Below are 14182 nucleotides of genomic sequence, written 5' to 3'. Positions count from 1 at the left end.
TTTTTTTCTGGTCCCTTTTCAGTCCTTTTCTTCCATTTGTGTTTAAATAATAGAAATTTGCAATGGTTCTGTGGTTTTGTTCCTTTCCTCTTGTTTGCACTCTGTTCCCTGGTGACTCCATGGACTTCCATATCTCTGAGATCTTCACCCACTCCCCTCTCCAGGCACGTGACTCCACATTGTTATGGGGCTCAAATATCGCAGGTTTCCATTCCTGGTGGACCTTTCAACTTGTCTGAGTCTCACTGACTGCTTTTCTCCTCAGTATTTCCTCAGCAGCTCTCGGCTTCCCTGGGACATCTCTCATCTCAGGTATGTCAGTGGATTCTTCTTCCAGCATGGCTCTCAGAGCTGCTGCCTTTCCACTCCCGCCCTTGTTCTTCTTTTGATTCTTATACCAACCTCCCCACCCCCATCTCGTTGAGGATTCCTGATTGACCTCGCCTGTGTGTGTCCGTTCCAGCCTGCTCATACTGCACTCTCCACTCGCCCTACTCTTCACTGCAACCCACATGATCCCTCTAGGCCTTTGCTTATGCTTCTCCTTTTAACACTGGTCACCTTTCTCCTCAGTGTCCCCTGCCCAACCCCTAGCCCCCAGCCATTTTTCAAAGGCCCGATACAAATGTTGACACTGCATGAAGCTTTTCCCTAATCTCTTTAGGGACACACCCTCAGTTTCTGTCAAACCCCTGGCACTTGTTAGTACCTTTCTTTGGTTACAAATATTCTTCCTCCTGTTAGTTTTTCACGTGCCCCTAAGACTCAGTATGCCTCTAAAACTCAATATGCCGTAAGTCTCTTAAAAGAAGGTCCAAGGCTGATTTACCTTCCTCTCTCACGTATCATCTAGCTAGGGGGGTTCTTGCTCAATAGTTGTTTGTTTAAAAAGTCATATTGTATTTGTCTAGTTTATCTCTGTAAGGTCTTAGCTAAATCTTTTTTTTTAAAATGATTATGAGGCCTGCTCTAGTAGAACCTTATTTGCGTTTGGATGAGGTTTTGAAGTAGTGCCATATGTGACTTCATTACACATTCTCTGCTGGCTGTAACTTGTTTAATGTGTACATTGCTGCATTTTCATCACATAGGGACTGTCTAAATGAAAGCCGGCGTATTCCCTTCTTGCCAGACCTCTCAGTGGCAGTCATGCAGAGACAAAGGTTTTGCATTTGTTAAGTCAGATGCTGCAGTGAAGGCCCCATGAGGGTTTATAGGTTTGACCTTGTATATCCATTTCTAAATCTCGTGTGGACTAGAAATTTCATGTAGAAATCCATAGGCCCCTAGTCTCTCTTAAAGGGCTTGTAAGGACTGGGAAAGGGGGGTTTAGGTGTCATTTGACAAGGCAAAGTGAAAATACCACAAGCTCTTCAGTTTCAGTATTTCTGTTCTATCTGTGCTATTGGATTCAGTAACTTTCAATACTTTTCTTAGAAATTACTCTGGTTGGAAAGTCAGATTGTTGCTTCTAGACTGCTCAGTGAGGTGATAACATCTGAGCAATAATAGAAACAACTGCAAATATCCTTTGCAGATCTTCTGTACTCTGCAGGTCTTGATTTAGAATAATGTTGATGGTAACCCAGGAAATAAAATCTATTTCCCATGGCTATCATGACGGGGTGAAAGAGGCTGGATAAATCCAGTTCGTCTTCATTAGCTGGTCTCTCTTAATGATTCCTCATGGTTGCCAATAATGCTTATTGAAATAAACATTGCAGGGATGATTGCACTGAAAAAGTTGCCTGATTTTTCTTGCCTCAGTTCCGTTCAGTCACTCAGTTGTGTCCAACTCTTGGTGACCTCATGGACTGCAGCATACCAGGCTTTCCTATCCATCACCAATCTCTGGAACTCGTGCAAACTCATATCCATCAAGTCGGTGATGCCACTCAACCATCTCATCCTCTGTTGTCCCCTTCTCCTCCTGCCTTCAGTCTTTCCCAGCATCAGGGTCTTTTAGAATGAGTCAGCCCTGCACATCAGGTGGCCAAAGTATTGGAGCTTCAGCTTCGGCATCAATCCTTCCAGTGAATATTCAGGATTGATTTCCTTTAGGATTGACTGGTTTGATCTCTTTGCAGTCCAAGGGACTCTCAAGAGTCTTCTCCAACACCATAGTTCAAGAGCATCAGTTCTTCGGCGCTCATCTTTCTTTATGGTCATACTCTTACATCCATACATGACTGCTGGAAAAACCATAGCTTTGACTATGCAGACCTTTGTTGGTAAAGTAATGTCTCTGCTTTTTAAAATGCTGTCTAGTTTGGTCATGGAGGAGGCAATGACACCCTACTCCAGTACTCTTGCCTGTAAAATCCCATGGACGGAGAAGCCTGGTGGGCTACAGTCCATGGGGTTGCTAAGAGTCGGGCACGACTGAGCAACTTTACTTTCACTTTTCACTTTCACTTTTCACTTTCATGCATTGGAGAAGGAAATGGCAACCCACTCCAGTATTCTTGCCTGGAGAATCCCAGGGACAGAGGAGCCTAGTGGGCTGCCGTCTATGGGGTCGCACAGAGTTAGACATGACTGAAGTGACTTAGCAGCAGCAGCGGGTTGGTCATAGCTTTTCTTCCAAAGAGCAAGCCTATCCCCATCCATTCTACATGATGGAAGAAAGTTGAAGGCATTTAATTATTTTCTTGAATACTTCAAAGGTAGGCAAATAGAAATCTGGAAACAGTTACCGCTTGCATATTAATTGTCTGTACTGAAGAAAGAGCAGTAGGCTTCCAAAAGTCCTTCCTATATGTTTTTAGAATAAAGTCCTCTTCACCTTATTTGAATATGAAAGTGTAAGACATAGAGTTAGTATCACTTAAAATAATGAAGACAGTCTGTCAGAAAAAAAATTTTTAAGAAACTGGACGTTATTTTTAATAATCCTGTTTTTCTATTTTTCTCCTCTGTCTACTTTATATCAAGAGTATATATTTCTTCTCTTTAGTAACTCATTTTGGTTACTTTGCTGCCTATCTGATTCACATTGTCCTTGGAGAATTTGAGATATTTTATAGGGAATGTCAAGCTGTTCCTTCTTCCCACTCAGCACAAAGACAAAATCAACAGAAGGTGGTAATATCAACAGTGCAGTTGAAGACAAAACCACCCCAGCCAGTCTTTGTCCTGACAGGGCAGTGCATGGACCAGATAAACCTGGCTGGAGTCCCTCACTTCATGGTTTCATGCAAGTGATTAGCTTATCTGAGTCTCGGTTTCCTCGGTTCAGTGATGGGGGTGTTCTGGCGTATAAGAGAGACATGGGATGTTACTATTCCTCCTCTTACTCCATCTCAGCCTTGTGGAGAGAAATCTGGTGATGAATCAAAGTGAACAGATTACAAAGTAAATACTTGAAAAATGCTTATGTCATTTTAGCTGAAATTATAGATTCTTTTATTAATCAAGTTTTTAAAATATATGTTTTAAATTTATTTAAGAATGGACTAGAACGGTGACTCTTTTTTAAAAATTGTTTTTGTATTTATTTGTTTTGGGCTGTGGTGGGTCTTCGTTGCTGTGCATGGGCTTTCTCTGGTTGCAGTATGTGGGATTCTCAGTTGTGGTTTCTTTTGTTGCAGAACACGGGCTCCAGGGCACGCAGGCTCAGTAGCTGTTAGGCAAGGGCTTAGTTGCCCCGAGGCATGTGGGATCTAAGTTCCCAGAACTGTGTCCCTTGCGTTGGCAGGTGGATTCTTTTTTTTTTTTTTTTCTTAATTTATTATTTTTGGCTGTGCTGGGTCTTTGTTGCTACATGGGCTTTTCTCTAGTTGCTGCAAGCAGGGGCTACTCTTTATGGTGGTGCATGGGCTTCTCAATGTGGTGGGCTCTCTTGTTGTGGCTTGCAGGCTCTAGATGTGTGCATCATACATCGCTTCACTCCTGTCTGACTCTGTGACCCTATAGACTGTACGGGGCCTGCCAGGCTCCTCTGTCCATGGGATTCTCCAGGCAAGAATACTGGAGGAGGTTGCATGAGCCTCAGTAATAGCAGCACACGGTCTCAGGAGTTGTGGTAGAGGGCTCAGTAGTTGTGCCTGGAGGGCTCTGGAGCCCTGGCTCAGTAGTCATGATGCAGTCTTTGGTTGGTCTGGAGCATCTGAGATCTTCCTGGATCAGGGATCAAATCCATGTCCTGGGCATTGACAGGTGGATTCTTAACCACTGGACCACGAAAGAAGTCTCTAAGCAAGTAATTTTTATTATCCCTCTCTCTTTAGTTTGTTATCTATTCTTTTATTTTTATGATTATTCTAGAGATTAAACATATATTGTTGACTTTTTAGTGTCTACTGATGATCCTTTTATCATATGCAAGACCTTAGAAAACATTTAGGCTCCATTTATTTCATTCTTTCCCTCATTTTTTGTGCTGCTGTTGTCATATATTTTAATTACACATATATTTTAAATTCCCGAAGACATGATTAATATTGTATTATGTAGTCCCCACTCAGTAGGTTTACCCACACACTTAACCTTTCTATTGCCCTTTATGTCTTTGTACATCTCCATGATTCCATCTGGGATCATTCTTCTCCTATTTGAAGAATGCCCTTTCGTATATCTTTTTGGTATTTCGTTACTATTTCTTTTTATTAATTCTCTTTCCCTTGTTGAGAGTTAGTTGAAAGCATATTTATTTTGCCTTCCTTTTAAAATTTATTTTGGCGTTTCTGTGTAGAATTCTCAGTTGGTGGTTACTTTCTTTCATCACTTTAAAGATGTCATTACATTGTTTTAAGAGCATCATTTCTATTGAAAGTCAGAATCATTGTATTGTTGCTCCCTTCTCTACTGTTCAGCAGTTTTACAGTCGTGCACCTAGGTGTGGTTTTCTTCGTATTTGCACTGCCTCTGATACGCAGTACTTCCTGAATCTGTGGCATGCTGCATTTGTCAGTTTGAGAAACATCTTAGCCATTATCTCTTCAGAAATTAATTCTGCCCAATTCTATCGCTTTCTTTCTCTCTCATCCTGGGTCTCTGTTACATGTTTGGCCTTTTTGCTATCTCTCATGTGTCTCTTAGACTGTTTCCTATATTTTTAATCTTTTTTACACCCTGGGCTTCAGTTTGGATATCTTATGAGTGACTGATAGTCGCTCAGTCATGTCCTACTGTTGCAACCCCATGGACTGTAGCCCAGCAGTCTCTCTGTCCATGGAATTCTCCAGGCAGGAATACTGGTGTAGCTCGCTATTTCCTTCTCCAGGATTGGATATCGTATACTGACTTTTTTCTCTGCATCTAATCTGATATCAAACCCATTTATTGGGCTCTTAATTCTAGATTTTTTTTTTTTTTTTAGTTCTAGATGTTTATCTGATTATTTTAATAGATTAAGTTAAATGAAATCCTGTTGTCTATTTCTTTGGTAAATTAATTGTAGTTATTTTAAGCCCATGTCTGATAACACCAGTATCTGGGTCCCCGTGCCTCTGTTTCTATTGTCTGTTTTGTTGCCTTTTGTTTTCAGTCATTTGCTGCTGTCATATGGGGTGTCTGGTAGGTTTTGATTAAATATTGAAAAGTTGTAGAGGTTCTGTATGATGCCATCTTCTTCACAAGATGTACTTTCTTTTTTTCTTAGCAGGCTAAAGAGTAAGAGAAACTCACTGTCACCCAATGAGGAATTGAGATGTTTTGAGATGAGATTTCAGTATTGATAGAGCAGGTTTTTTTCTTCAGCTTTGCTCTTACTCCAAAGGCATAGCCCTTTCCAGGGCTGTAATCCATTCTGGGGTGTTTACTATAGTCCACCTTCCTTTGTGAACTCAGAACTTCAGTTTTTGTTTCCCCAGCTCCCCAGGTGGTGCAGTGGTAAAGAATCTGCCTGCCAGTGCAGGAGACGCAAAAGACGGCAAAAGAAGTTATAGAGATAGAGGAAAGAGACAATTATTAGAAAGTTAAGTTGTGATGGTTTCCGTATTTCACTATCATATTTAGTAATAGATTTGCTTGAAGCTAAGGCACAGAAGTGAAAGTGTTAGTCACTCATTCGTGTCTGACTCTTTGGGACTCCATGGACTATAGAGCTCGCCAGGCTCCTCTGTCCAGGGAATTCTCCAAGCAAGAATACTGGAGTGGGTTGCCATGTCCTCCTCCAGGGGATCTTCCAGACCCAGGGATTAAACCCAGGTCTCCACCATTGTAGACAGATTCTTCGTCCTCTGAGCCAGCAGGGAAGCCCAAAGTACAAAAGGACACGTGAATTTTATATATGATGGGGAAAACAAGACTTGGAAGTTGGAATAGAGAAAAGAGAGATGATGAAGTTAGTAGTCCCAGTTGTATTCAGGGGTGTGTGTGTGTGTGTGTGTGTGTTTGCTGGGAGGTTTAGGCAGAAATTTTAAAAACAGGGATTAGGAAGCAGTGCAGGGTTCTGAGACCTATGTAAGAAGGTCTGATCTAGTTGGGGCATGGTGATGTGGTACTGGTCCACTTAGTAATTGGGATTATGAGGAAGAGCCTTAGCATCAGAGCCTTAATATACTGCACAAAATGTGCTATTAAGGTGCCCTAATTTTGTGTTGAGTTTCAAAGGTACTTGGGCTGTGGTTTCTGGCCTGAGAGATGCCTATGTAGTTCTTACTTTCTGGGGAAAGAGCACATAGTGGGCCGTCAAGAGGAGTTCAGGTACTAAATTTTAAGAGTCTTATCATATGTTTTCTTGTGTCACTGAACAACACAGTAGTGCCCTCAATAGTCCTTCTAAGGCTAATAAAGAAATGTATCTCATGTGAAGGTCTTTTATATTGACCTCTGAAAACAAATGAAACTACAATTTTAAATTATTTCTTAGTAAAGATATTTTTCTAGAACGTGAAACGAATACAGTTCAGGTGCCAAAGTGTTTGGGACTCTTCATGTGAAATTTGGTAGAATTTGGAAAACCAGAGGAGAGTTTTGTTCTTTTTCCCTTAGTTATCAGCTGTTAACGAGAGGTTTCAACTAAAGTTGGCAATGTGTGACTTTGCACATATTCTTTTTGATTCTGAAAGAGCCATCTGCTCTATGTTTCACAAGTTGTATTTCTTTTTAAATATTATTAACTGTTATCTAACAGTATTAAAGGAAATATGTGCTAAATACCAGCTTGCTGTTAGCAAGTTGAAATTCTGTTCTCTCAGCTTCAAAATCTTGCTTTGCCCAGATGAGAGGACATCCCAGATCTTCATGTATGCCACCACGCAGGTTTCTATCTTTTTCAGATTAGAATTTGATCTTTCAAGCATCTGTTCATATCTCCTTGGCTTTTCCCAGTGGCACTGTAAAGTAGCCAGCGTGGAAGAAGGTACTTCTGCAGGTTGAGTTGGATGTGGAGGCAGGCGTGCCCGAGTGACCCCTGGGGAGATGAGGCAGGCTTCACACAGGAGATGGGGCTGGAGCTGCTTCTTGCAAGAGGCTGAGAGGTTGTTGGGATGGCAATTCCAGATGCATGAGGCCCAGAAGCAGAGTCTGTGGCACACGAGAGAAGCACGGCATTTCCAGAGAACGAACTGTCGTTCGTTTTGTTAGCACTAAGCTAACTAAGCACTAAGGGCTGGAAGAGTGATAGCTGATGAAGCTGGAATGGTAGCCATGGTCCAGACTCTGAAGGATCTTGTGTATTTTTATTCATCCACTCATTTAGCAAATATTTACTGAACATCTGGTATCAGGTCCAGTTCTAGGCACTGGCATTCAGGAGCAAAAGAAACAGATAAAATCGCAGCTCATATAGTCCTTACATTCTAGTGGGAGGAGGTGGATAATAAATAATAGTAAAAATATATGGATACATGTAAAGAATATTATTGATAAGTGACAAAATACGACAAGAATAAGGATGGGTATGTGCAGTTTTAAGATGGTCAGGAAAGGGAAGGCAACATTGTAATGAAATGTGGAGCTGATGATGGAGCATAGTGAGCATCTGAGAATATTCTGGACTTAGCAATGTGCAGAGACCCTGAGGCTGGAGTAGTTCTGTTTGCTCAAGAGCCTTAGGAATTAGGATGGCTAGAGTACAGTGGAAGGAGGAGCAGGAGGGTGGAGAAGCAAAGAGGGCCCTGTCCTGTGAGGTCTTGCCTTTTATCTGAAGCTTTAAACAGAGTAAAGATGTCAGACAACTTGAGTTGTTAAACGATGGCTTGGCCATGTTGAGAGTAGAGGGCAGGTGGGCAGCCAATTGGGAGACTGTTGCAGTAATTCAGGTGAGAGGGAAGGTGGCTTGAACCAGGGGGATCACAGTAGGGGACCTGGAAGATAGAGTGAATCCTGCAGGTGATGAGGAGCCGTGAAGGACTTCTGATCAGTGAAGTGACACGATTTATGCCTTAAAAGATGATTTGGGCAGCTGTGTGTGGAAGCAGGACTGGACAGCTGAGACGAACCGGCTGTCCCCCAAGCTCTGCTCACTAAGAATAAAGACAGAGACTTTACAAGGAATATAGCCTCATGCCAAAGGGCCCTGTTGAGCTGGTTATTAACCTGGTCAGCCTCTTGACAAGGGCTAGGAATTGCAAAGATTGACACATTAGGAAATTCCTTTGTAAACCTGCCAGGGAAACAGAGTGAATGAATGTGATCAAGTTTATTATAGATGCCACCTGCAAAGCAGAGCCTTACCGAATTTCATGCACTGTCACGGGGGCTCTGTGGCTCATTTAAGCTTTACAAAGCCCTAAGGGGTCATGTGTCCACTTCATAGAAGAGGACACTGGGCATGAGGAAAAAAGCATTAGGCTGTGACCCCTCTTACAGGTCTCCATTGTGACCTTCCTTCTGAAGGGTTTCTGTGAGATTTGGGATTATCCGGTCATCTCTGAAATTAAATATAAAAAAGATCGCCTGTTTCTTTTGTGAGCTGTGGTGATGATGACCTCACTGCTGGGTAGGTATGTTTTATTTCAATGCCCTGAGTTACCAGTGGCAGATATTAGCTTAAGGACCATAAGTGTGAGTGGAATTGTAAGGAATTGAAATGTCTGGGGAAGACGTGCACATGTGTGTGCACGGGCGAGAGTGTGGCCAAATCTAGTGGCTCAGATGAGGCTATCTGTCAGGAGGACACATTCCTTGCACCTCTCCTGGTGTTGGCCTGAGTCTCTTCTGCCATAGACAGCTTTCTCGCCTAGTCAAGAGGGCTGCCCATGTGCTGCTTCAGAGCAAAGCATCCCTTTGGTACCCTGATCCCAAAGGAGGTAAAAATGTCTTTCTGAGAAGTTTCAGCAGAAACGAGCCAGGAGGACTTGGACTTGGTTTCAGTCTCAGTGTCTGTTCCTGAGACTGGGGTGCAGGGCATTCCTTGGATCGTAGACAAATTTCTTCCTTGAGCTTCACCTGGCACTTTCCTTGAGTGCATATCTATGTTCAAATTCCCTCACCCCCCTTTAAAGGATACTGGTCATTGGATCAGGGCCCACCCTTCTCTGTGTGACCTCATCACGGTTAAGCTAATTACAGCTGCAACAACCTATTCCCAAATAAGGTCATACTCTGAGGTGCTGAGGGCCTGGACTTCAGCATATGAATGGGGAGGTGGTGGTAGGGAGACACAATTCTACCCAGAGCAAATGACAAAAACACAAAATTGAAAATAAATAATAGAAGATCCCTTTGGTTGAACTCTTCTTACATGATGGAGTCTCAGCTAGCCGTTTTATTTCATCAGCTCAACGACTCCTTCTTTCCTCATTTTATTGTTGAGGAAGCCAAAGCTAAAAGAAATCTCTCATATTTCAACTTAGGTCCCCTTGATTTCAGGGCTTCCCTGGTGGCTCAGACAGTAAAGATCTGCTTGTAATGCAGGAGACCTGGGTTCGATCCCTGGGTTGGGAAGGTCCCCTGGAGGAGGGAATGGCAATCCATTCCATATTCTTGCCTGGAGAATTCCATGAACAGAAGAACCTGGTGGGCTACAGTCCATGGGGTCACAAAGAGTCGGACACAACTAAGAGACATACACACACACACACACACACACACACACACACACACCCTTGATTTCAGAGCCCATCCTTTCTCCTGTATATCTTAATGCTGGACATATTCATAGAACCTCAGGAAAGAACCATGCAAGTTCTTTGGGTCCAAATTGAAATGCTTACACAGGTAGTAAACTCACTACAAAGAATGTGCCAAAGTTCATCACAAAGAAACTATCTTAAAGGATAGCCACAACAGGCCCCAAGGGCCTGCCCAGAGGCCCGAGAGGTCTGTGCTCTTGGGGCGGGAAATGCCAGTGAACTCTTGGTGTTGTCCACCCGGCCCATGCCCAGTAAGCTACTGCATTCCTACCAATGCCCAGCAACAGGCCAGAGCAGCACTCTCTCACTTTATGCTTCCCTAGCCTCATTCTGCATTTGGATCAGGGTGAAGAGTAGAGAGAAGGAAATGAGCCAGAAAATAGAAAATTAATACTTGGTAGAGTCGTCATATTTTAAAATTAATTTATAGGCAATGTCAGATAACCAGAGCTAAATCATTTTATCAGCAGGCTGCTTCAGGATTTAAAAAATTGGCATCTATCATTGTAAATCAGGTCTCAGGAGCCCTGGGGAATGGTCTCTAGGGAAGAGGGTTGATATAGGGTGGGCAGAAATGTAAATACTTGATTAGCTGTGTCCTTTTCTTTCACACAAAACCTAAAATATTTCCACATCACGTTGAGTGATCACAGTAGGTTAAATAGTAACGGGAGGGAGAAAGCTCTTCAAATTTATAGTTAGCCTACTTTTAGTACTTACCTTCCTCCCTGTTGATCCTAGGAGACTGGTGCATGAGAGATGCTCACTGTAGGGGCTATTCCTGGCTCGGGGTCCTTGGGGTGGGCTGAACCTTTTGCACAGACACTGGCAGCATGTTGGTCAGTGTCATGTTTTCCATCATGTGCCTGGGAGCTGAAGCGCCCCCAGGCTTGCCACATTTATTCCGGGAAGAGCTTACTGGATTCAAGCCTGCCTCTTTGACTTCTTGTCGTTGCAGCTCTTTGCCGAGGGCGCGTGGTGAGGGTCCCTGCGGGCAGCCTGGTGAGGGTGGTGGGCACCGAGCTGGTCATCCCCTGCAACGTCAGTGACTACGATGGCCCCAGCGAGCAGAACTTTGACTGGAGCTTCTCGGCCTCGGGCAGCAGCTTCGTGGAGCTTGCCAGCACCTGGGAAGCGGGCTTCCCAGCCCAGCAGTACCGCGAGCGCCTGCAGAGGGGCGACATCCTGCTGCGGCGGACGGCCAACGACGCGGTGGAGCTGCACATCAAGAACGTCCAGCACTCCGACCAGGGTCACTACAAGTGCTCTACCCCCAGCACGGACGCCACCGTGCAGGGCAACTATGAGGATACAGTGCAGGTTAAAGGTACATCCTCATGGGAGGAGGGGAGTGCTGTGCCCCAGGGCCATGGTTCCTTCTGCCACCCCACCGTGAGTGACTGTGCCTGGGGCTCTGCTCCCTCCTCTGTCCAAGGGAGTAATAGTATCTTACCTGATGAAAGGCAGAGGATGGGCCAGGGGGCCTCTGAGGTCCCAGTCTTCATTCCATGGTGCATATGAACTGTCTCGTGGCTGGAGAGCTGGAGGCAGCATGGTGTGTGGTGGAGAGTCCAACTCTGAGCCAGGTTGCCTGCGCTTGGTTCCATGGCTGGCTCTCCCGTTGGTCACCTCTCTGGCTGTTTCTGTGTCCCATGCCTCAGCGTCCTCCTCTGGAAAACAGTGCCTCCCATAAAGGTCAAAGTGAACTGCTGTTATTTAGTCGCTAAGTCTTGTCCGACTCTTTTGCTACCACCTGGACTGTAACCCGCCAGGCTCCTCTGTCCATGGGATTTCCCAGGCAAGAATACTAGAGTGGGTTGCCATTTCCTTTTTCAGGGGATCTTCCTGACCCAGGGAAGATCCTGCATTGGCAGGCAGAGCCTTTACTACTGAGCCACCAGGGAAACCCCCAAGGTGAATTAGCACATGTAAAGCCTCAGCAGTGCCATAGTAAGCACTCCGTCAAGTTAGGGATGCGAGGGTGGTGGTCACGTGGACACTCTTCATGTTTATGGGGATAAGAGATACTTCGGAGCTCATGTCTTTTCTCTGTGCTCTTCATGATTTAAGTACCTGTGTTTTCTAGAAGTCGTATGGGTCATATGTAGAGAAAGCATGATGTGGTCACTGCAAGCTGGTGGGCCTGGCTGTGCAAGTGATCACACCTAACATAGCTGGAATATTTGGGTTTGTTTGTTTTTTCATTGTCTAAGTCCTGTTTGATTTACTCACCCATTCAGTTCTCAACCCAGTGAAGAAGAGAGGGCAGGGTATTTCCCTAATTTACACACAAGGAGATGGAAAAGTGTAGGTTAATTACTTGCCTAAAATCACACAGCTAATTGGTAAATGAGCAAGAACAAACAATTTTAATTTGAGGCTAGCAAAATAGAAACATTAATGTTGTTATTATTATTACTTAATTATGCATTTATTTGTATCCTGCCTTGTTCCAAAAAGAAATTATGTCAGGGTAGTAGTGTATTAAATGATCAAGAAAGCAGAAAATCTACATGATATGATATAAAAAGAAGGGGTTGATTCAGGCATTCATTCCTTCTGTAATGATTTCTTAACTCCTACCATATTCCAGATTCTGTTCCCCGACTAGACTCATAAGGGGATAAAAACAGCCACTTCCATTATACAAGCATTAAAATGTCAAATCTACCTCTTCTATTACCTCTTCTCATTCCTATACAAAAATCAAATATGTCTTTTTAGAACAAAGTCTCATAATGCATTCTTGCATTGGAGTTGAGTGATCCATTGCTTCTGTAGTCCTCACACACATGCTACACCTCCATTAGATCACATACACACTTGTCTCCATGTGCGATGCCCATCTTCAGGAGTTGGAGGCCGCAGGAGGAACTTCCTGCCCCCACCCTCCCCCCGACCCCAGTATCTTTCTGTTTCTTCTCCAGTCTTTGGAAGGAGAAGCAAGGAGAGGCTTTCTTCAGGGTCAGGAAAGCAGATGGATGGCCATGAAAGAGACTGGCTGGCTGCCCAGATGGAGCCTCTGGTGGCTGCCATGCATGATCTAGGGTCTCTCTGGCCTTCAGCTTCACAGGTCTTAAAACTATATATCCATGGCCTCAGAGATAACTGGTCTTGGGAACTGAGTCATGTTAGCTGGAGTCACAGACTGATGTATATACTAGAAAGTCATTATATTCATTTGCAGTAGAGATAGGACTTTGGGATATGTCCTTCTAAAAATGTAGCAGTTTTTTCTGTTATTTAAAGTAGTCCCTTTTCAAGGACATTGAATTCATTTCCGAGCGTGGAATGGCAGGAGAACCCAAGGAGATGGTGAACAGTGGTGTTTGGGGATTCTCTCAGCCAGCCCTTAGGCAAACCTGAGAGGTGGTGGTCCCTGCAGTCTCTTTGGTAGGGGCCTCCTCACTGCTACATCAAGTGTGGCTTCCCTTCCTCATAGCTCTCACCAACACTTGCCTGATCTCCTGCCCCCTTTTTCTAGACTGTAGAGAAACCCGGCCTTTTCCCAATGGGTCCTAATAAATAACTAAGGCTTCGGTTTTCCTTGATGGGTTCCTACCCTGCAGATGCCCTCTTCTCAACCTAGTTATTCTTACTCATTGCCTAGACCTGGGGGCGCAGGAAGTTCTCCCACACTTTAGTGCTCTGCAAATTACACTGCTTTAACTTCTGGACAATCCCCCAGGCTCCCTACTCCAGCCTGTGTCCCAACAAAGATATGTTGGACAGTCATGGCTGGTCATCACTGAGTACCAAGCGCTGTCCTGGGAACCTTCCCTTATATCTAGTTGAATTCTCAGTCAGCTTCCTGAGTTGGGTCTAGTTGTCATCCCATTTTAGAAATGAGGAAACTGAGGCACAGAGGGGTTTAAGTGATTTGCCTAAGGGTCACAGAAGTATAGCCCAAGGCACAGCTTCCCAAACGGAGTTTGCACCACCCAGTTCTAGCAGGGGGGTCTTATTAGTGCTACCTGTTTCCTCAGGTCAGAATGTCAGCTGAGATGAGAGATGTAGTGAAATGGGCAGATGGGCCCATCTGGGCATTAGAACAGGGGAGGGGAGGAAGAAGTTGTCCCTCAAGGTCTGGAGGTTGGCGGGCCCTTGCCCAGTGCTTGGGGCAGCAGTGTTCCGACCGCTCTGCTTTCTCCCCACAGTGC

General features: G+C 44.3%; 1 protein-coding gene across 1 annotated transcript in view; it reads left to right on the top strand.

Annotated features, from left to right (window-relative positions):
- PTGFRN (prostaglandin F2 receptor inhibitor) overlaps nucleotides 1-14182 on the top strand; it is a 115107-nt gene that overhangs the window by 56364 nt on the left and 44561 nt on the right. The window contains exon 2 of the mRNA XM_010831018.1: nucleotides 10981-11513. Coding sequence (XP_010829320.1) covers nucleotides 10981-11513 — 533 coding nt within the window. The remainder of the gene's footprint in view (nucleotides 1-10980; nucleotides 11514-14182) is intronic.

Source organism: Bison bison, unplaced genomic scaffold (assembly GCF_000754665.1).
Source record: "Bison bison bison isolate TAMUID 2011002044 unplaced genomic scaffold, Bison_UMD1.0 scf7180017864519, whole genome shotgun sequence".
In the NCBI taxonomy this organism is placed as follows: Eukaryota; Metazoa; Chordata; class Mammalia; order Artiodactyla; family Bovidae; genus Bison; species Bison bison.
This window is presented reverse-complemented; position numbering and strand designations above follow the sequence as displayed.